Source organism: Paramisgurnus dabryanus, chromosome 23 (assembly GCF_030506205.2).
Source record: "Paramisgurnus dabryanus chromosome 23, PD_genome_1.1, whole genome shotgun sequence".
Lineage (NCBI taxonomy): Eukaryota > Metazoa > Chordata > Actinopteri > Cypriniformes > Cobitidae > Paramisgurnus > Paramisgurnus dabryanus.
The window spans coordinates 5729798-5753750 of record NC_133359.1 but is presented as its reverse complement, the minus strand read 5'-3'; the positions used below and the strand labels follow the sequence as shown (position 1 = coordinate 5753750).

At 37.4% G+C, this 23953-nt stretch overlaps 1 protein-coding gene across 1 annotated transcript in view; it reads left to right on the top strand.

Annotated features, from left to right (window-relative positions):
- Positions 1-23867, top strand: part of rassf8a (Ras association domain family member 8a) — a 32011-nt gene extending 8144 nt beyond the window's left edge. The window contains exons 2-5 of the mRNA XM_065292191.1: positions 15542-15746; positions 17555-18519; positions 18876-19020; positions 22788-23867. Coding sequence (XP_065148263.1) covers positions 15644-15746; positions 17555-18519; positions 18876-19020; positions 22788-22909 — 1335 coding nt within the window. The 5' untranslated portion in view covers positions 15542-15643 and the 3' untranslated portion in view covers positions 22910-23867. The remainder of the gene's footprint in view (positions 1-15541; positions 15747-17554; positions 18520-18875; positions 19021-22787) is intronic.
- Positions 23868-23953: the final 86 nt, after the last annotated feature.

Here is a 23953-nt window from a genome sequence, read left to right as displayed (position 1 = left end):
TTCGATATTGCAAATTGAGGGGTGGTATTATCCCCTTCTGACATCACAAGGGGAGACAAATTTTAAAAAAAATGTCACATGCTTGCAGAGAATGGTTTACTAAAACTAAGTTATTGGGTTGATTTTTAACACATTTTCTTGGTTGACAGAAGCACTGGCGACCCAATTATAGCACTTAAACATGGAAAAAGTCAGATTTTCATCATATGTCCCCTTTAAACTGGGGTCACGCTACGGGATTATAAACCCGAATTTACACAGATTTTCCCATCCTGAGAATCCGAGACAAAATCCGGTCCGATCAGTTCCGATGTTCAGCTCAGATTATCACGTAATGTGTGATGTTTACAGATCAAATCGTACACATCCCGATGTGCTCACAAGCTTACCACTGACAGAGCGAGGTAAATAACAGACCTTTGGAAACAACATGACTGCCTAAAATAATGCGTCTGTGAAAACGTATCATGATCGTTGCCTCAAAAACAAGAGCTGAGGAGAAATCGCCTAATAATTGTAGAAAGCTGCTAGTGTTCTAGTTAGCATAGGTGGCCTAGTTGAGTAACCGCAGATATCATTTATCACCACATAGATTTTAGAACACATATGCATTGAATATAAAAGGATTATATTATCGAAAATGATGATATCTTTCTTTAAGTCAAAAAGAAATTAAAGGATTAGTCAATTTTCTTAAAATAAAATAGTTTTTTTGAGGAAAACTATTAAGGATTTTTCTAATTTTAATGGACTTAAATGGACCCCAACACTTTACAGTTTTAATGCAGTTTCAAATTGCAGCTTCAAAGGAAAATCTAAACGATTTATTACTATCTAGCGAAAAGACTATAATTTTTGGCAAGAAAAAGCACGACCTCACGTAATACGTCATCTCGTCGAGAGGTCACGGATGACGTAAACTACGGCCCAGTGTTTATAACTGTGGAGAAAGGGGACCGTTCCGACGTTGTTGTATGATACTAATTAATGTTTTTGTGTCAGTTTATTGTTTAAAATGGTCCGCAAATGTGCTTTTCATATATGTAACGCGTGACCTTTCGACGTCATCACGCAATTACGTGAGGTCACGCTGGCTCGTCAGTCGTCACACAGCCGGAGGAAGAAGAGAAATTGTGGTTTAAAAGTGCATTTTTTTATTTTTATTGCAAAAGATGACAATTGTTTCGCTAGATAAGACCCTTATGCCTCGTTTTAGATCGTTTAGAGTCCTTCGAAACTGCAATTTTAAACTGCATTAAAACTGTTAAGTGTTGGGGTCCATAAAAGTCCATTAAAATGAGAAAAATCCTGTAATGTTTTCTTCTCGACTGAACAAAGAAAGATATCAACATTTTGGATGACATGGTGGTGAGTAAATTTTCTGGATTTTAAGGAAATTGACTAATCCTTTAAGTTTTTTTAAGGAAAACATTCCAGGATTTTTCTCAATTTGATAGATTTTATTGGACCTCAACACTTTCAATGCAGTTAAAAATTGCAGTTTCAATACAGCTTCAAAGGGCTCTGAACGATCACAATCGAGGCATAAGGTTCTTGTCTAGCAAAATGATTGTCATTTCCATCAAGAATGTTTTTTTTACTTCAAAACTTTTCGTTTTGCACCAGCTGTGTGACACGCCAGTAATGCGTCATCACGTCAAAAATTATCAGGATTTTTTTTAAGAAAGTGGAGTAATCCTTTAATAGTCATTTTAGTGAATAGTCAATATTCAAATATTAAGTCACTTTCTGATTTTCTTTTCATGAAAATCATAAAAATTATGGACATTTACCTTAAGATACAAACTTCTCAACTGGGAAGTTTTCAAAACTTTGAGCTGTACGTGTATTGTATTAATCTAGCTTTCGAAAATAGTTATTAAGCTATATTTGTCTGTGTTTTATCAAGTGTTTTCACTCTTGGAAAAGTTTCACTAAAGGCCTGCAAACAATTACTGGAGAGTGCATAAATTGCTAGTAATTACATGTAGCATGACAGCTAGCGTGAGCGCAAGTAGAATGAAAGTTCAATCCAGAATTGCTCGGCAATAGCAACACCACATCATGATTTCATATAAAATGAGTTTATCTTTCTGGTTTTGGATAGATGCTTGTACTGGGCCTGGAATCTTGTATTATTAGTTTTTAATTCGATCCACACAAACGACAGGGTTAAGCATCTGTCAAGAACTCACAAGATGACTGACAAACAAGTTGAACAAGGCAAAATGTTAGTTGGACATCCCGAGAGATACAAGAAATATTGTGAGTGCAGGTTGTTTCATACTGTATGAACCTTTATGCAGGTTTTGTTTTAGACATATATCTTAAGTTTTCTAGATTTCAACATTTTTAGGGGTTTTGGCCATGCAATACTCCCAACCACAATGGCACTTGGTTACTAGGGTGTTCTGGATGGTTGTTTAATGGCCCTTGTCAATGCAACTATTCCCAATTCTCTTTAATATTCAGATCTTCTGTTGTTTAGATATGGCTGAGGTCCCTCCTTCAATTCCTTTGGAAATCTTTCTAATAATTTTACCCTCTTCATAAAATTTTAGGTCATATCACTTAGAAATCTGTAAAATATATACATAATTTTAACGTTTTGTGCACATTTCTGCACCCACCTGGGTTAATTTCAGAAATTTGAAGTTGGCCGGTGTCGAATGAGTCAGTTTTGCACTGAGCCCAGTGGGATAAACTTGCATGATGTGAATTCTCTGACTCAGACACAGTCAGCGGTCCCATATTAGCTTCCTGTTGGAGAAAATCTGGAAAGATCACGGGGAATCTGCTTAAAAATGCAATAAACACCATTAACTTAGGAAGATACTTGACTGCTGCTTCCTGTTCTCTGTCAACACAGTGTGTTATTGGTGGTTGGTTACCAGTTATATTATCTAAAAACCTCTCTAAATAATGAACATTTGTCACCCATTCTGTCATCTCCTGTTGTCTGAAAAATGTTCTTCTGTAAGATAATTTAATAAATATCCAGTTGGGTTATATGGGTTAGTATGTGTGACTTACAGATCATTGTGCCATGATCGGAAACAAGATCTGTAAAATCATACATTAAAGTGATAGTTCTGTCATCATTTACTCACTTTTATGTTGTTACAAACCTGTATAAATTTCTTTGTTCTGATGAACATGAAGAAAAATATTTTGAGGAATGTTTGCAACCAAACCATCAATGAGCCCCATTCACTTCTATAGTATTCTTTTATCCTACTTTTGAAGTGAATGGGGCTTATGAACAACATTCCTCAAAATATCTTTCTTCGTGTTCTTCAGAACAAAGAAATTCATACAGGTTTCAGGGTTTCCCGCAGAAAACTTGTTAGTTAAGGTGGTAAGGTTGGGCGGGTGGGTGGGTCGAGGGGGTGTGGCAAATAAAGGGGCGGGGCGTACTCGTCATGATGAAAATAAAAATTTTGATTTAAAAAACTCAAATAAAACTTAATTTTGAAGAAACTATGACAGAAAATGAAAACATACTAGATTATTAATTAATTAAGGGCCCTTTTTTAATGATCTGAAACGCAAGTGCGAAGCGCAAAGCGCAAGTGACTTTGTGGGCGGATCTTTGGCGCTGTTGCTATTTTCCCGGCAGGAGAAATAACTCTTGCGCCAGGCGCAAATCAATAAGGGGTTGGTCTGAAGTAGGTTCATTATTCATAGGTGTGGTTTGGGCGTAACGTTAAATAAACCAATCAGAACGTCATCCAACATTCCCTTTAAACGCAAGGGTGCAAGTTCCATGGCGGGTTGCTATTATTATGACGGATTTACCAGGCGCATGCCAGGAGCGGTTCACAGCCGAGGAGACCGACGTTCTTGTAAGAGCAGTCAAAGACAGAGAAGTTGTTTTGTATGGGGATAGGAGAAATCCGCCCAAATCAGTGTCGGTTAAACAGGTGTGAGAGGAAATAGCCACAATTGTCTCATCAGCTGGCATCACCAGGACATTGCGCCGCAAGCGCTACAATGATGTCAGGAGACGGGGGAATCCCAAGCTTGCCAACATAAATCAGGCACGCCATGTAACTGGAGGTGGATCTGCCTCAGGACCTGACGCCAGCAGAGGACATCGCTGCGTCCACCCTCACCGCTGAAAGCCAAGAAACGCAAGCAGTCAAACCCCAAAGTACTCTTACAAATCAAGTTCACATACATTAAGGTTTCTTATGAAAACATTTTAATTATTATTTACATAAACATAATACAGCCACACAACAAACTTATGAAAATATTTTAATCGTTATTTGCATGATATTTTTTTAACGCAGCCCCACAAAATAAATAAAAACTATCACCACAATGCTCACCACAATGATTTCCCTTATCTCATGTGTTAATATTTTTATTGTAACAATTTATGATTTGCAAAAATAACTGTTGCATCTGTGTAGATTAGATAAGCAAAGTGTGTGCGCGTTGTGCACGCTATACATTATGGTCAAGCATTCGCCCTTAAAATAGCATAATTAACAACGCGCAACGTGCCACTGACTTTAGACTAGTTTTTTCTGGTCAGTGGCGCAATTGTTTTTTGAAACTGCAAAATAGCATCAGGGATGGTTTGCACCGGAACACGCCTCCTTTTTTTGTGCTGAACCGCCCAGGGAGCGCAAGTTCATTCCATAGTTTGCCGACGTGCGTCTGTGGAGGGAAAAACCCGCTGTGCGCCGGTGCAAAATACGAATGACACATGCGTCACTGACAAAGTCAATTGCGCTGGGTGCAAGATAGGGCCCTAAATGTTTTTACCTCTAACTGGAATAGCTGTGTGATGAAGTGAAACTAAAGGGTTAATAAACACAAACTAAAGCAGATGTTGTAGAACGTCTGGCGAACGATGATAGATAGCGCAAAAATTTTAAAAACTGATTATTTCCCACTATTAATTACATCATCTTAAAGGAGTGTAACTACTGTAGCATGTAAATAATGCACATGAATAACAAGAGCAAGAGCGTTCAACAATTATATCTAATCAACAGGCACATGAAACCTAGCTAAAATCACCAGCTAACTTTCTTTAAATTTGCAAGAACTATGGACTAATACAATAACAGGCTAAAATAAACCCAAAACATAAGTCCACTTACAGTTCTCACAGACACGTCAACTATCAACTGGCTATCCTCCAGACATGACGGACCACGTCTTTCTCATTTCGGCCGTGTGGGGCGCGTGCCCGCTCGCAGTGTGAAGCGCGTCCGAGCTATTCTCCGAGATGTTTTATCAACTGGCTAGTTATCCCCCAAACAGTGGCGGTCCGGACCACGTCTTTCTCATTTCGGCCGTGTGGGTCGCATGTGCCGCTCGCGGTTTGAAAGGGTACGCAATTTTTTTTTTTGGACGACCTAGTTAAGGCGATAGGGTTTCCTCGTGTAGGCGGGCCGCCCGAACTGAAATGTGCTGCGGGAAACCCTGGGTTTTTAAAAACATAATTTTGGGGTGAATTATCCCTTTAAAGTCAAGTGAACCCAGAAAGACCTCAATTTTTATATACTCAGGACTGCACTTTAAAAAAAAAATATTTTGCAAGTCAATTCAATCAACTATTTTAAGTTTTTAACTTTTATAAAACAAGTTGAAAATGTTGAAAAATGTTAAAACATTTTATTCAACTGGTCCGGTTTGAAAAACGTGGTTGCCCGTAAATAATTTAAATTTAGTTTAAAAAATCAGTAATGTATCAGTAATGTTCTCCTGTGGCATTATGACATCAAAACATATTCAAAAAGTTACATCTAGCAGTTCAGTCCAAAGTCAAATGTTTTCTTGTCACTTTTCCAAGTGCTCTGTTCTCACATTTAGTGGTGATTTACTGACTTCAATCTGCTCTTTTACTAAGTGGCTACTTTGCAAATGATGGAGCGCACATGGTTAAACGCTGTTACTCTCTCTAGATACTGTAAAGTATGGTATAAAAGAAAGGGCTCAGAAAAGCTTTATTAACTGGCCACTGAAATGATGCCGGCTGTGATCTTTCTTTACGGTGCCATTTGGGAAAAGAATATATCCTTCCAACAAACATGTCACATGATTGGGGTGTATCAGTATAAGTTTTACTGGATGTTAAAAATATATTTTAGCATCTCAAGTAAATGTGTTTATTTATGTAATTGTAAAAGTCAAAAGTTTTATTTCAGATGGACATGGATTGAAGTGGCCGTAGTAGTTTGCATCGTACCAAGGATGATGTGATTGTCAAGCTCAATGGCACTTCCACTGTAAATAACTGTGTTGGGAGCAGTTTGGCACAGTGTTGTTTTCGAGATTGAGTTGTTGTTGTTTTGAAAAAGTTACTGAGATTATTATCCCACCCTCGGGTCACAAACGTTAGATGTTTGTGGTTTGAGCCCTGAAGACTTATGGAGCTCATGCTAAGCCTGTTTTTGTTGCCCAGAAGCAGTTGAAACGGGTCCAAATTGTGCACCAGCATCATTTTTACAGAGATAGGTTTGGGTATCTTTTGAATTGATCAACTCTAATTGATTCTGATTCATAACAGTGTGTGTGTGTTCACAACTCACTGGATGGATTACAGTTGTTTTCAAACTGTGGGTCGGGACCCACAAGTGGGTCACACAGTGGGATCAGGTGGGTCGCGCAAAGTCACTTGGTTGTTGTCCTATTTATGAGAGTTAATGGTAATGGTTTTGATATCAGGTATTTTGGGATTGCAATTAAACTTACATTTAACTCTTTCCCCGCCATTGACGATTTAACTCGTCAATTAAAGGTATAGCTGAAGGTTTTTCCCAAATTTTTGAAAAGAACCGCCCTCTCCACTGTTTTAAAAAATGCACATGCGCAACACTCTACCTGCTCCCGTGAGGGAACGGCTATTAAACGTGTGCACGAGCTTACATCAACTTTTTCTATAGTACCAGCAGTGTTTTTAACAGGATTTCTCCAAATAGCATGCCAAACACTCCCAAAAACACTCTGGTCTTGTTTCTTTCTTCAGATGCCTTTCTCTTCTTGTCATACAATTCGTAGACACTTTTTCTTTTGCAACTTTCAGACATTTTGAAAAAAACTAAATGAGAACAACGAAACCGTAGCTCACCACACACAAACACAAAGCAAAAACTACATAGGGACGAGCATGTATGACGGCCTTACGTAAACATCACCAGAATGATTGACCACTAGGAGGACCAATAGTCTTGATGATCCATCCTGAAAAAGAAAATCCTCCGCTATATCTTTAATGCTGCGCTTACACCAGCCGCGTTTGAGGCGTCAAAATCGCGTTTACCTCGCCTAGTTTGCCGCTTGAACAGTTTGAGTGTACTCCTTTCATTCGCGCGTCATTGAGACATTCATGCGGAAATTCGCGTCTTAGTAGGGGCTTCTGCGACTCCGCTCACTTTCTGTAATCACGTCACTACTAAAGCAAGTTAACGCGGAGTGTTTTTCCGCCAAAGTTCAAAATTTTCAACTTGAGCGTTTGCCGTGGAAATGCTCAATTCGCGCCATTTGCGTGAACTAGACGGACGAATGAGACGTAATCGCATCTACCGCTTCGCGCTAAACGCCTCATTCGCGCCGCCTGACCTCCGGACGCGTGTCAACGCATCTTCACGTTGACTTAAGATTGAAACCACTCGCGCTTGACGCCTCAACCGCGGCTGGTGTAAACGCAGCTTAAGAGAAAACATTTCCCTGCAAATATTTTCAGCAACTTGTAAAACCCGGAAGTATCGCCCTAGGGCAAACAGCTGTATATCTGTCTATGTTTTGAGGATCGCTCTGAATCTGATCTCTATCAAAAGTCCTTCACAGAAATGGAATTATCTCAGCTTTTTGCTTAAAATTTGGTGTTTTTCAATAAACTTACTCATATTTGAAAGGTGATAAAAAGAGAACTGATGAAGGAAGGATGAAACGTTTTTGTTTGAAAGCAGAGGGTCCGTTCTTTTATTTCATATATTGTATACATTTAAAGAAGAACATTTTCTGGAAGGCATTACAATTTTGTGAAAATCATGAAAAATGCTGGAGCAACTTTAAAAAAAAAAGCTGGCGGGGAAACGGTTAATTCATCCAGTGACAATGAAATTAAAAACTACTTACTTCTAAAAGAGAACACTTTTTTGCATTTCAAAATGTATTTTTTTCTGCATATTTCTATAAAAGATAGATTTTTATAGATTATGCCGGTCTAAGTGGGTCGTGGAATGAAAAAGTTTGGGGTTACTGCACTGGATGGGTTGATCGTCACGTCACTTTCACAATAGTTTTATTACAAAAATCCTGGTTACTATAATGAAGCAATGGAAATTTGTGATTGCTGTGGTTTTACCACAAATACCACAGTTAAACAGTCTACGGTTCTTTGACTTTTTGGAAATGGCTCCAAAATGGAATCTGTTTTTGATACCCAGCCCTAGACGAAGACAGGGTATTAGTGATGTGAGCTCCTTGGTGTCTTTGAACCCTCTAAAGAGAACATGTGGGACCTGCATGAACAGGATATTGAATAGAGAGTCTTGCTGAAAGAGAAGGAAGGACACCACACTTTTTTGCATGCTCAACTTTAAATGTCAGCTTGATAAAAAGCTTTTTTTTCTTACAGTTCTACAATCGGCGTGTGTTCATTAGTAAAACTTGCTTTACAGAAAAATGAAAAGGGTATTTAATATTTGTACATATTAAGATGTATGATACAATCCGTTTATTTTGTATAAATTATGAGGTACAGCAGGCTGTTTATTTTGCAGAATAAACTTGTTATCTACTGTATATTAATATTGCCATTGTCAATTTTCAATATTTGACATAAGTTCTAGATCAAATTAATTCAGGTTTGACAAGTTTGGTCAAGTCTAAAGTCAAATGAGTTTAAGTAAATAAAGAAAAAAATCTCATTCTCATCAAAAATTTCATTTGTAGGATATGTAATGCTGTCACTCACTATGATTGCTTGAAAAGAACAAATGAGACCAATTAATTTTATTCTTTGTTTTATTATATAACAACATAGTGATAAATGTTTAGCGTCACATTTATTAGCAATAATTCAAAGTTAATAATAATTCAAAAGACTGAAAGACTAATAAAAAGACACAGCCTGCAGGCAGCACATGCAACAAATATTTGTTTAACTTTACTATAAGTCATAGTACTAAAATTGCAAATAAAAAAAATCATGTTGAAAATTCACCATAACCTTTTTATTAACACAATCGTTTGCTTGATAATAAATGAATAAAGAGCTTAAAGTGGGCAAAATAGACCCCTATTCTGAATGGCTAACATACTAGGATAAAGTAAAGTAAATATGTTAAAAGACATGCATGCAATACTTCAATCAGTTAATTTGGAATTAAATATTGCAATTAAACATTTAATCGGTGCGTCAAAATATCTCAAATCTACCACAGACCCCTGCCTTTGGTTTTGGCTGATTTACTCCAACATACAGGATGCAGAGGAAGTGAAGTCATCCGTTAACTGGACTCCCTTGCTTCAGTGAGCAATCGTGGAAAAACGACAACGGGCCGCACGCCACTTTTGTGTTTTTTTTTTTTTTTGTAGAAGGAAACATAAAATGGCCCGGTCTATGCCCCACAATCTGACGTTTAGCCACCGGACTCCATCTGCTGTCACGAACGCTAAAGGCAGTAGACGTGAAGGACAAAAAGCTCATATGCTCAAAAAGAAAACATGGAAAATTTTGCAAACTCCTCTTGGACTTCTAGGTATACATTTGTGAGCCAATTTGAAATATGATTTTGAATGTTAATGCGCTCCCTGAATTGGCAGCCTTAAATCTGAACCGCTCCTGACCCTACGTAAATCAAATCAGAATTAGAAATCTGGATGAAACCCGACTCCAATTCTTTTGGTTGTGTTGTAAAAAGCCATCATATTTTATTTTGGCTCAACTTCAGCACTACCATATGTCAGTGTACTATCAGTCAAGTCAATGTAATGCCTATTACAGGGGTCTGTAAGGATTCAAATGGAGTTGTAAAGGCAGTGTCTTGTTGGGTATGAGATGTGTATATGTGCAGTTCTCGGAAATTAGAGAGTTATAAGTTTATGCAGTGCACTGTAAAACCTGACAAGTTTAAAGTACTCAAAACTTTTGTGGAAACCGATTACTTAAAAAGATTAAAGTAAACCAACTCAAAAATTTTAAGGAAATAATATTTATTAATTAACAATTAATCCTTAAACCTTACTTAATTATTAAATACAATGAAATATAAACTTTTAAGTACACTATACTGTTTTACCATAAGTAGTGTTTACCATTTATTTTTTGTTCACGAGTCACAGAAACAGACGATGTGACTCATAAGTGTGAAGAAACTGACCTCAGTGCTGGCAATGACTTCATATTGTTTATATGATAAAGCCAGACATATCCAACCTACAGCCTAACATTTTTCTAAATCTCCAACTTAATTTAACACACTTGAGTCTTTTCTTTACTAAAAACCACATAAAGTATCAATTAATTTCACTTAAATGCTCTCGTAATGCAGGCTCATGGGATCTGAAAAAATACTCTGTGTTGATTTAACATTAAACTGAAGTAAATTTGCTGTGCGAGACTCCTTCTAGCTGGCAGATTTAATGCCATAAACCTCATCACAACTACCCAAAGTTTGTAATTATTTGCAGTTTTTGTTAAAATGAGGCTGTTTTATTGAAATGATTCAGTTTGGTAGTTATAAATATAATATTTGAGTTAGCTAAGTTATTTGACTCATGTTATTTGAGTTTTTATTTTAGAAATCTTAAACTTTTTTCACTGGTTTGAGTACAGTTTACTAATTTAAAATCAGTAGATTGTACAGTTCGGGTTTACAGTGTGCATGCAGTAAGAAATTTTTCATAATGAAGCATTGTAGATAGTTCATTTATTTACATTGATGCATTTGACAGATGCCTTTATCCAAAGAGACTTAAGGCGAATTCAACAATTTGCACAAGTAGATTACATACAAAGTCAATGCAAAGACATGAATAGATGCAAACATGTGGGACGATGTAAATCGGGGTGCGATTGCCACGAAAACATGCGCTATTCGCTTCAAACGCATCTTCGCGCAAGTTTAAATTATTCAACTCAAGCGAAAATTTAACATGACAGGGAAAGGGACACTCCTTTTTTTTTTAATGGTCATTTCTAGCTCCCCTTGGGTTAAACATTTGATTTTTACCGTTTTGGAATCCATTCAGCTGATCTTCAGGTCTGGCGCTAGCACTTTTAGCATAGCTTAGCATAATCCATTGAATCTGATTAGACCATTAGCATTGCGCTAAAAATAACCAAAGAGTTTTGATATTTTTCCTATTTAATACTTGACTCTTCTTTAGTTACATCGTGTACTAAGACCGACAGAAAATTAAAATTAAAAGTTGCGATTTTCTAGGCAGATATGGCTAGGGACTAAACTCTCATTCTGGCGTAATAATCAAGGACTTTGCTGCTGTAACATGGCTGCAGCAGGCGTAGTGATATTACGCACTGCCCGGAAATAGTCTCCTTGGTTACTTTCAATAATAATAATTATAATAATTAATAATTGGTTAAATCCCGCGAATAATCTAGAGTGAGGAACGCAATGTTTTGCATTTGGTGTGTACACAGCATTAGTGCAACTGAGTGGTGTGTGATCCCTGAGATTAAACCCATGACCTTTACGCAGCTAGCACAATGTTCTACCAATGAGCCACAGGAACATCATGGTGACATGAGATGTATTAAATTTATATTAGACCATAAAAAGTTAAATTTGTGCAATTCATACAGTAATTATTGTCAGATGACAAAAAGTCATGCTTAACTTTTCATTTTTCCATTTTGTTTATGATGGTTTGGGAGGGGGAAATGGTTGACATGTCCTGTTAAGTGCAAGAATATCTAATGTTAGTTCGACAATTAAATAAACTAGTCTTTAAAGAATAAAGGTTACTGTAGCTTGATTAGTAGAGCATTGTATATCATGAGCTTTAATGCCACAAAATGGTTAAAAAAATATTGATTGATTGCTTTGGATAAAATAATATACAAATAGTGTTTAAATAAAAAAGTCATTCTGTAGTGTCATTTTTACTGGGCGTTTTAAAAACACTGTCATTTTCTCTATGCCCTAAGGTTTAATTTATCACTTATAATGAATCTTCAAATGAAATTTTTAGTTGGAAAAACTTGGAAAGCTCTTTGTTTTAACAGCCTGGTTTTCAAGCATGTCCTGAATCGTCCTTAGAGAGCTACACATCGTTTTTTACGAGTAGCACATAATGTGGTGCGTTTGCAGATTTTATTAGTACGGGTGTAGTGTTTCATTCAGAGTAGAGGCTTTGTCTGACTCTGTATGCAGTGCTGTTTTTCTGAAGCAAAGCTTTACTTTTCCAGCACAATGCCGCATAACATCACTAAACCGTCCCTGAAGCCAAACTCACAGCTTTATAAACTGATATAAAAAGAAAGAGGAAAACATGAAGCACACCCTCGTAAGTTCACCTTAAATCAGAACATTGAACCTCTACGCAAAGCGAGCGACTTTCATTCATTTTTTATGTTTGTTTTCTGGAAGTCAAATTCATGATTTTGCCATTTTAAACATCATGCTCTTCCAAGTGCGCTACAGGAGAATTTCTTTATTTGCCCTGTCCAAAATGGCACACTTCATGTGGACTTTTGGTCTTGTGGCCTTAAATTGCACGTGCTCGTTAGTCTACGATTCCGTAGGGTGTCCCATCTGTCATTTTTTCGCTCTGACGTGTGCTCATCAGCGCCCCCTTTGCACCCATGATGCGGCCTACGGCAAAGGCTCCACGTATTTTACCAACCCAGAAGTCCTTGCGAAAATGCAATCAGGCGACATATGGGAGGAGTTCACACTGATGGGCAACTTCTCTTCCTATTTCTGGCGTGACTCTCGAGTCCCAAAATACGTCTCTGGTGCACCCTTGTAGACTCCTGTCAAGGGTCCCTAAAGCCTGCACTACATGATGTCATCAAAGTGTGGACTCTGAGGAAGTCCACAAATCCAGAGTGTGCCATTTGGGACAGGGCCATCTGGTAATCTGAAAGTATAAATATCCGAATATATTTAATACTTTGGTATTTAGATTATGTAACCCAACAACCTTCTTAAAATTATGTTTTCATCAGTTGCTTCGGAGATCCCTCTGTTTCTCTAACCACACTATTTTAACCCTTAGATGGTTTAAATCATTAAATTAATCGCAAATATTATATTTATACATTTTCTGTGAGGAAAACATAAACCGTCGTCTTTGTGAATCTTCTCTGAAAAGCAGAAGATCTGCTTTATGCACGCTGTCATAAAATTGTACCTGTTCACAAAAGTGGGAGGACCATAACGTCAGGTCCAGCTGGTCTCACTGAATCCAGCAGGACATCCGTAATGCAGCCAACTGTTTATCTTGTTTTTCTCCTCCTTTTCGCACCCTCAGCACACCTCCACAACAGGCGCAGATTCACTGCCAATTTATTTCTTGAAAATATGCTATTTTGGGAGAACGCGCGAATTGTTGTTTTTACAGTGACTGAACCTCTTTGTAATGCAGTCTTGGTCTTTGTTAAAAACAAAGGGAAAGCCGATCGTTCAACGAGTCCGATCCGAGGAAGGAAACGTGTCCATCTGGAAACAAAGAGGTCTCCTGCTAGAAGAACTGTTATTTCCTGATTACCAAACCTCTCGATTGTTTCTCCGCAGATGCATCGTAAAGTTAATAGTTTGTTGTTTTTCCTCAAGAAAAGGCTTTGATAAAATGCTCTTAATTTTTTTATAACAAATTATTTTGCTACTTATAAAAAATTTAAATGAGAACAAAAAGTAAAAATTTTTTATTCAAATTGTTTTGGGTTTAGGTTCTGTTTAATAAAAAAGCCACAGCTTGTCTTAACACATTACGTAAACCATTTTTGCAGTGCAAGCCTAGCTATAGATCGTTTTCTTTTTTCCTATAGGTGTCCCTAATATAGCTTAATTGGTAAAGCATTTGTGTTGCAATACATGTCAGGCTTTTCATTTCTAGGGAACACATTAAATAAATCAATTAGAAATCAGTAAAATGACTCATCAAAGTATGTTATGCAAATAAATGTGATAAAGAACACAGAAAGCAACTATGTATGCAAATACTGTATAAAGAAATTTGTAACCACACTGTAAAAATTCCTTGTTGCACTTAGATTTTTATTTTAATCAACTTAAATGTACAATTCATTTCAAAGTTGCTATAAATTATAAAACATAAAGTTTAAATAATTAAGCTAATTCTACTTTTTTTTTATAATTTATACCAACTGCTTAGGCAAGAAAGTTTAAATGAATTTAAGAAGTTTAAATAAATTCAAGTTGATTAAACTTAACCTGTTACTTTTACTGGGACACCTGCTTTTAATTTTAATACATTTTTTAATACGTGTTTTATTTATTACAATCAAAGTTTCCACGGGTCTTTGAAATCCTTGAAAGTTTGTGAATCTGGGGGAAAAAGTCAAGGCCCTGGGAAGTTTTTGAAAATATACATACATGGATACAGGTCATTGAAAGTGCTTGAATCTATTTTATGCAAGAAGTTTTCTGGAAAAATAATCCATATTATTCCCTGTGTAGTGTAGGAAAATATCATAAAATCAAATCAAATGTTTATTCATACCAAAATGCTTTTTTGCATAGTTGTGTTTGACACATGAATGTCTCTGGTTACGTATGTAACACTTGTTCCGGAGAAGGGAACGAGACGCTGCGTCTCCCTTGCCATACTTCCTGTGTCCCTGTAACCCCAACTTTGGCAATATTTCAGATAGCGATATACTTCCTGACTCCCGCGTCACCCTGTCTTTGTCATTAAGCCTCACCATTAGTTGAATTTGATATACACATTCAGACGCACTTACCCCTGGAGGCGTCCCCAAAGTGTCACCGCAGTGACCCAGTGAGATTTCACTCGAAAGTGAACTGTAACAATGTATCTTAAAAGGTAACACGATGTAACCTTGCTCTCACTTGAAATGTGTCCCCACATTTAGTCCTTGAATTCGAGGGTATTGGACCTGGAAAGTCCTTGAAAGGTCCTTGAATTTGAAGTTAACTACGGTGTGGGAACCCTGTACTATAAATTTAAACTGCTATTATAATTTTTCTTATGTAATATTTTCACCTCCAGACACTTCAGTAAAAAACTTTAAAGTGTCTTCTTTAAAACAAGACCAAAATAACATTAAACATTAAAGTGCAACAAGAAATTTTTCTACAGTGCATTGTTTACATTTTGAATAGCAAACATACAGTAAAGACAATTTAGGGTTAGAGACTTTAATCTTACAATTTTGCAAAACATTCATGGGACACTAAGCTTAAAATAGAGTAAAAACTTTTAGTCAAATATTGTCATTAAGAGGACAAATAAATCTGTTTTAAAACAGCTATTCTTTGTCTTCACACTTTAGTGTGTAAAAGCGTGCAATGTATGTATCACCCTGAAGAGTTTTCTAACCCATCATACTCTTACTGTGCAGAATTGCCATAAGGGGGATGACAGCTGTAGCCCCAGACCCCTGGAACACAGAAGAATGATGAAGAAGGCCAAAAGTCCCGGACCCTGCAGTGTTTGACCTGAGATGGAGCTGAAAGTGTGGGTCGATGGAGTTCAGCGCGTGGTCTGTGGCGTCACAGAGGCCACCACCTGCCAAGAAGTGGTCATCGCTCTGGCTCAAGCTATTGGTAGGAAGTTTCAGTATGTTCCTTAAAGGATTAGTCAATTTTCTTTAAAACAAAATCCAGATAATTTACTCACCACCATGTCATCCAAAATGTTGATGTCTTTCTTTGTTCAGTCAAGAAGAAATTATGTTTTTTGAGGAAAACATTCCTGGATTTTTCTCTTTTTAATGGACTTGAATGGACCCCAACATTTATCATCACATCAAGAGGTCACGGATGACGTATGCAAAACTACGCCCCAGTGTTTACAAGTGTGGGGAAAGAGGACCGTTTGTTTAAAATGGTCCGCAAATGTGCGTTTCATATATGTAACACGTGACCTTTCGACGTCATTACGCAATTACGTGAGTTCGCGCTGGCGCATCACAGGACCGGAGGAAGAAGAGAAGTTGTGGTTTAAAAGTGCATATTTTAAATTTTTCTAGCCAAAAATGACAATCGTTTCACTAGATAAGACCCTTATGCCTCGTTTGAAATCATTTAGAGTCCTTCGAAACTGAAATTTTAAACTGCATTAAAACTGTTAAATGTTGGGGTCCATTAAAGTCCATTAAAATGAGAAAAATCCTTAAAAAAAACATAATTTCTTCTCGACTAAACAAAGAAAGACATCGACATTTTGTATGACATGGTGGTGAGTAAATGATCTGGATTTTTTTTTTTTAAGAAAATTTACTAATCTTTAAAATATACTGTAGGTCATGGGTCTTCAACTGGAGGTCCGCGGCAGTTTAATCACAATTTAAAACGTGTACAGAATGTTACAACCAATGTTCCCTTTAAGTTGCGCACATGCATAAAGAGGATGAAATAGGAATAACAAATGCATAAAAATTTATTTATAGGGTTATTAAACAAGCCTGTGAATCAAATTTTTATACTTATGTAAAAATATGTAAAAATTAAATGATGCACCATTGTGTTCTTGTTTTTGTAAACTGAACAAACCAGTGTGCTAATTTTTAGCATTTTATGAAATTACATCACTGCTTGTTGGGAAAAAGTACCTTAAGTTAGTGGAAAAGCTACAAGATTTTAAAATAATAATAATAATAAGCAAAAAAGAAAACCGCATGGTAACCGAAAAGCATCAGTATGTCAGACTTAAATCACAAAGCTATAACTCACTTGAAGTTCGAGTGTAATGCAGAAACCATCTGGCATCAAGGCCGATTGAATAATCCTTACCTGTTTATCTCTAAAAAGAGATTAAGAGTGGCTTTCAAACAGCTTGAGACATCAAGAGACATCAGGCATACTTTACAGAGATGCACAAATAAAAAGCAGCTTTTGGTTAATGAAATCACCAAAAGCTATTTGTTTTCAGACCTGTCTTAAGTGACGTCGTCATTTGAATCTATTTTCAGTCAGCGCTGAGACTGGTATACTCTTAGAGCCACTCTTGAACTAGTGAGAAAGTTACTGGCTCTATCAAGCACCCGCTGACATGGAAAATCTGAGTCATTTAGGAAAAAAAACACTCCTGCACTCCTCTTTAACTCTTTTAGTAGTGATCTGTCTGTCTATACATGGTAAGAAAAGTACAAACCTTATTTTTTGTACTTTTAGTTAACTTGTAGCATAAATAGTTAACCTAAAAATGTACAGTATGTTTTTTTTTTTGCGATTTCTTTTCAAACCTGATCATTTTTATCTCTCTTCAAACAATAATCGGTATTTTAGTAGACTAATCAAAAAAATAATCAATAGATTAATTGCCAAAAAAAAAACATTAACACTAGTCCAAATGTGCCATGGACTAGTGTAGGGCTGCAGTTGAGCTGTGTAATCTTATTTTCTTTTCATAGGTCGCACGGGGCGCTACACACTAATCGAAAAATGGAGGGACAGTGAACGCCATCTTGTTCCGCATGAGAGTCCCGTTGCCTCCCTCAACACTTGGGGGCAGTATGCTGGCGATGTACAATTCATCCTGCATCGCACAGGTCCCTCCCTCAACGAATACCCCTCGAATGAGGGTCTTGCTCCTCGGGCCCCGGAACGTGGCTTGCATCGGCAGAGCCTTCCGTTGATGGCCAAGCTCCGAGCTCCAGGTGACCGCTCCCTACGTAGACGCGAGCCACGGCGCAAATCTCTGACTTTCACCGGTGCTCCCCGTAGTCTCAAGGACATTCTCAGCGGAGGCAGGCTCAGTGACAGCTGTGGCAAACACCGGACGGTTTTAGTAAACGGCAGCCACGCCCCACCATCCATGTCTCCTCGGTTGTCGGGGAGCCGCGTGGAGGATCTCACCCAACTGGTGAAGCTGCAAAGGGAGACTCTCATGGTTCTAGATCACAAAATGGACGAGTATGACGTGGAACTTCGGACGTTGAGCGAGAAGAGAGCCGGAGCAGGGGATGAAGATGTGTATACGAAGGTGAAGGATGATGTGTCGAGGTTGGAGAAGCAGGTGCGGAGGAACGGAGTAGAGATCGAGGAAGAGGAATTCTGGGCAACTGAGCTCCAGATCGAGGAGGAGAGCGAGAGGCAGCTGCAGGAGCGGTTGCAGGAGTTGCACGGTCTGCTGCGCAGCTGCGATGCGGATCTGGAACATCGGCTAAAGTCCCTGCAAAGTGTAGAGGCGGGTCTAGAGGCTCAAAGGCAGCATAAGGAGACCAGAAAGACTCAGCAGGCTAGTGAAGGGGAAGTGAAGGCAAGACTTCAGAGGGTAAAAGCCGAACTAAAGGCTCAAGCTCAGCATACGGCCCAGCTTGAGAATAGCTGTAGAGCGGTGGACCGATCAATGGTGGAGTCGTGCAAGAGATTGCAGGTGTGTCATGGATACAATGTATGTTCTGTTTTAGATGCTAGTCCCCCAAGGCCTCTTAACATGCCCTCTTAGCATAACTGAAACTTGGTCACCCAGTTAAGGTTAGGTTACCCATTAAGCATTAATTCACCAAGCCAGCATGAAGCTGGTATTTTCAGCATAGTTCTGTCAAAACTGCTGTTACATTTCTCACTTACTGTAATCGCCCCCTAAAATGACGTATGTGTTTGGAAACTCTTGAGGTAATTCAGCACTGTTACTTTGTATAGGTATTTGTTATTGCACAATGGTAGGCGGTTTGCCAGATGCAGTCTTGGACAAGCATTTCATTAGCACTTCTCCACCCTCTTCCCCAGGAGAGCCAGCATGAGCTGGAACAGCTGACCAAAGAATTGAGGCAGGTGAACCTACAGCAGTTCATTCAACAGACGGGCACCAAAGTTACAGTTCTCCCTGTGGAGCCCAATGATGAGGAATCGTGCAACATAACAGAGGACAGAGGTACTGATTTTATTGGTTGATAAAGTATGATACAGCTCCAAAGTATGTAAATGGAACAGAGAAATGTCCATTCTGAAGTCTCTCTGCTCCCGTTCAGCTCCAGGTTTTTTATTTGTTTCCCGCTCCTAACTTCAAGGTCATGGCACTTTGCAGTTTTTTGCTATATTTTGTTAATTGCATTTACGTTTGGCCCAAGATACCCTAAGTGAAATCACATTTGTACGACCTCCATACAGCTACTGCAGTCTCTCTGCTCCAGGTTTTTCATTTGTTTCCCACTTCTTACTTCAAGGTCATGGCACTTTGCATTTTTTTGCTATATTTTGTTAATTGCATTTACATTTGGCCCAAGATACCCTAAGTGAAATCACATTTGTGTAACCTCCATACAGCTGGTGCAGTCTGTCTGCTCCAGTTCCGCTCCAGGTTTTTCATTTGTTTCCTGCTCCTAACTTAAAGGTCGTGGCACTTTGCAGTGTTTTGCTATATTTTGTTAATTGCATTTACGTTTGGCCCAAGATACCCTAAGTGAAATCACATTTGTGTAACCTCCATACAGCTACTGCAGTCTCTCTGCTCCAGTTCTGCTCCAGGTTTTTCATTTGTTTTCAGCTCCTAACTTAAAGGACTTGACACTTCGCTATTTAGTTTTTCGCTATATTTTGTTAATAGCACTTATGTTTGGACCCAGATACCCTAAGTGAAATCACATTTGTATGACCTCCATACAGCTACTGCAGTCTGCCTGCTCCAGTTCCGCTCCAGGATTTTCACTTGTTTCCCGCTCCTAACTTAAAGGTCATGGCACTCTGCAGTTTTTCGCTATATTATGTTAATTGTATTTACGTTTAAACGCAAGATTCCCTAAGTGATATCACATATGCACAACCTCCATACAGCTACTGCAGTCTCTCTGCTTTAGTTCCGCTCCAGGTTTTCAATTTGTTTCCTGCTCCTAACTTAAAGGTCGTGGCACTTTGCAGTTTTTCGCTATATTTTGTTAATTGCATTTACGTTTGGACGTGAAATCACATTTGTGTAACCTCCATACAGCTACTGCAGTCTCTCTGCTCCAGTTCCGCTCCAGGTTTTCCATTTGTTTCCCGCTCCTAACTTAAAGGTCATGGCACTTTCCAGTTTTTTGCAATATTTTGTTAATAGCATTTATGTTTGGCCCAAGATACCCTAAGTGAAATCGCTCTAGATTATTTTTTAGGATTAAACATCACGTTATGTGAATTTTCTGCTTGAGTTGAATATTTTCAATAGGGTGTTTACGGCAATCGCTCCTCGCAAATTCACGTCTGTTCAGGTTTTTGCATTGACCTTGTATGTAATCTTCTCGCACAAATAATTAAATTAACTTCTGATGTATACACAGCATTAGTCACATGCAGATTACTATTGCTTTGTTCTAGTTACTTACCACTGAGAAAATAAAAAATAATTTTCAGAAGTTACTGTTTTGTAAATGAAACCGCATACAAATGGCATACAAGTTTTCTGTTTTTAGCTTTAAACAGACCTCATAGATCTACTTTCAGATTTTATGTCCATATTTAAATGAAAAAAAAATCATGTTTTCCCATTAAGGCAATTTTTGCTGTCTTATAGTATTTCACAAATTTTGAGGCTACATATAATCGTACATAAATACTAAAGTGAACTTGTGGCAACATGAAATTGCATATTGGGCTGTTAGCATGTGTTGTGATGGGAAAAATGCTACTCGCTCTAGGCGATATCATGTAACTAAATCTTTCACATACTCGGGAGAGACGAAACCTCAACTGTAATAAATAATGAGCGTTTTACTACATACATAGCTGTAAAACCACATTTGGTTTCAATTAAGCAGTGCCTGCACTTAATTTACTTGAATGCATGTATAAAAATAACAATACAACCTAAATTATCTTATGATGTCTTTCTTTCCGAAATGGTAAAGCAATTTTACATAAAAATGTCTAATTGAGAGCTGTAAAACAACTAACATTATGGAGTTACCGTATATAACTTTAAGTCATATGGGTGCCGAGAGTGAATGATTCAGTAGCACTGCTGGGTTCCTGTGGTTCTGCTCCATCCATCGGTGACAGGATGATTGACGCTTAACGTTCTTACCACTGTTATTTACCTTTGACTCGAGCAATCTGTCTTTTATTTCTGACGTCAATCCCAGACAAGTAAGAAATAAGGTTGCATGTGTGAGAATTCTGTTTATAAAAGATGTTACTAGATTCAACTTTGTGTGGCGCCCTGTTGTATTAAACCTACAGTGCCACCTTGTGGTTGAAGTTGGCACGTATTATGTGTGCAATTATGGCTAGTATTATATGCAATACTAGTATACTTTTGCAGTTAATACCATTGACTATTAAAATTAGTGTGAAACCGCATGCATTTCACACAACATTGACCCCCATGTGCTTATTTTAAAGGGATAGTTCACCCAAAAATGAAAATTGTGTCATTATTTATTCACCCTAGTGTTGTTTTAAACCCGTATAAGTTATTCTGTTGAACACAAAAGAAGATTTTTTGATTATAGATGGTTAGCACACATTTGATAGTACCCATTGACTTCCATAGTATATGTTGTCCCTACTATGAGAATCAATGGGTACCATCAACTGTGTGGTTACCATCATGTATCAAAATATCTTCTTTTGTTGTTCAACAGAATAAAGAAACTCATACAGGTTTAAAACATTGACATATTTTCAGTTTTTTTGGGCAAGCTATCCCTTTAATTCAGTAAGTGATATTCACTGATCTTGGAAATATTTTTTGTTTGTATTTTTGATTGAATTTGTCTAAAAATAATGATAAACAAAGAGATACAATTATGTCTGTTATTACTTACAGTTGATATAAACTAGAACTTGAATGTCAACTTGAACACAATGCATTGTGGGATACCGTGCTTCACACAGTATGCTTTTTGTGCATTGTGCGTACTGTATACTTAAAAAGATTAGTATAAATAGTACAACATACCATTCCAAACATAAAGCTGTTCTCTTTACTTATAACAAACCAAAGCTGTTTGCAAAGCTTTTTCCCTCGGTTTCACAGACAGGCTTAAGGCTAAAATACAAGTTTGAGCTGTCGCAACTAAAAATAACTTGCACGTACATATCCTAAAATATGCCAGTGCCATTGATTTGTCTTAAGTTACACAACAGTAATGTGTTTATAAAAAAATGCTTTAACGTCTTAATTTAAAGGTGCAGTGTGTAAATTTTAGCGGCATCTAGTGGTGAGGTTCACGAAATGCAACCAATGGCTTAGTCCACTGCTCACCCCTCGCTTTTGAAACACATAGAGAAGCTACGGTAGCCGACACCAGACAAACATGTCATCTTCGGAGACAACTTAGTAAAAAAATGTGTCCATTAAGGGCTTCTGTAGAAAAATGGCGGCACAAAATGGTGACTTACATGTAAGGGGACCCTCGGTGTATGTAGATAAAAAGGTCTCGTTCTAAGGTAATAAACACATACCGGTTCATTATGAAAGGTCTTTATACACCCCTGATAATATAGTTTTGTATATCATTTTGCATTTCTGTCAAGAGATCCTTCTAAAAATTACACACTGCACCTTTAACAAAGGCCTAATCCTGTCTTAGCTAAGCCTTGTCTGTGAAACCGGGCCTGTGTCTGTTGTGTGTTTATATATACATTTATACCATAGTTCAACTGCAAGTGCTGTATTTTTCAAAACCAACCTGATAATAAAAATACATCCTTATCTTTTCACAGATATCGCTGCATTAACTGGCTCATTGAAACGTTCGGGTTTGTCTCACCCTATGGTTGGCAGCATTCACAGACTGCCGAGTCCCATTTCCTCAACGTTAAATCCTGACGGCATCTACGTTTGAGGACCTTAACTTAAATAGAAATTAAGCTTTTTTTTAAACCTATCCACAGAAGTCAGATTTGCATTGGGGAATATTGTTTCACATACAAACAGAAAATATGCTAATTTTCATTTACATATAGGATACTGTAAGAAAATGGGCCTGTACCCTTGTCACATAAATAATAACAGCGGGATGAAGGATGAAATGCATGGAAACGTAAATATATTTTTTTAATCTTATTCCATTCTTATTTTAGCCGTTTGTATGAACGTGCATTTTTTTTAATGTATGTTTACTCTAGGTGCAGATTGATCTGTATTATCATAAGATTTAATTTGATATTTTTTGCTGTGGTCGGTTTATAGCCTCATTTTGTAAAGCGTTTATCAATCAGTGTTTTACTATGTTGAGCCAAAGATGAACTTTTATTTTAGTTAGTTAGTTACCATAGTGTTATGTTACTGCATAAATGCAGAATATTTATTGTTTGCTTTATGTATGTTTGATTAGAATTATGCATAAAACGTTACTGGCATTGACAAATCCAGATTTAGGCCCATCTCATTTCTCTGTCTTACCCCTACCCCTTAGTTTTCCACGAAATGGGATTGGGCCTTAGTATTGTATTTTTTAATATTTTATTGTCAGCATTTCTATACGTTTGTTGTATATAATGTTTTAGCCAGAAATGACTTTAAAAGTCATATTGTATAAGCAGTGCCTTACTGAAGTTCACATGAAGCCATGTTAGGATCAAGTTTAATAATTTTATCTTCATTGTACATATAAATACTATTATCTTCTAGTCATTGCACAGATGCCATTGTTTTGTACTTGTGGTTGGATTTTATTTCAGTAGTTTAGAGGTTTTTAAACATGTTTTCCTTATTACTTTATTTGCTAATGGCGTAGTTATTGTCAACTCTATATCATTATTCTACTTTTAAACCCGAATAAAACTGAAGTTATATGTATAGCTTTATGTTTTACCGCATAGTCTTTTATTAAACAAGAATAACCTTTAAACATTCTCCTTCATCTTTTCAAATAATAATAATAAAT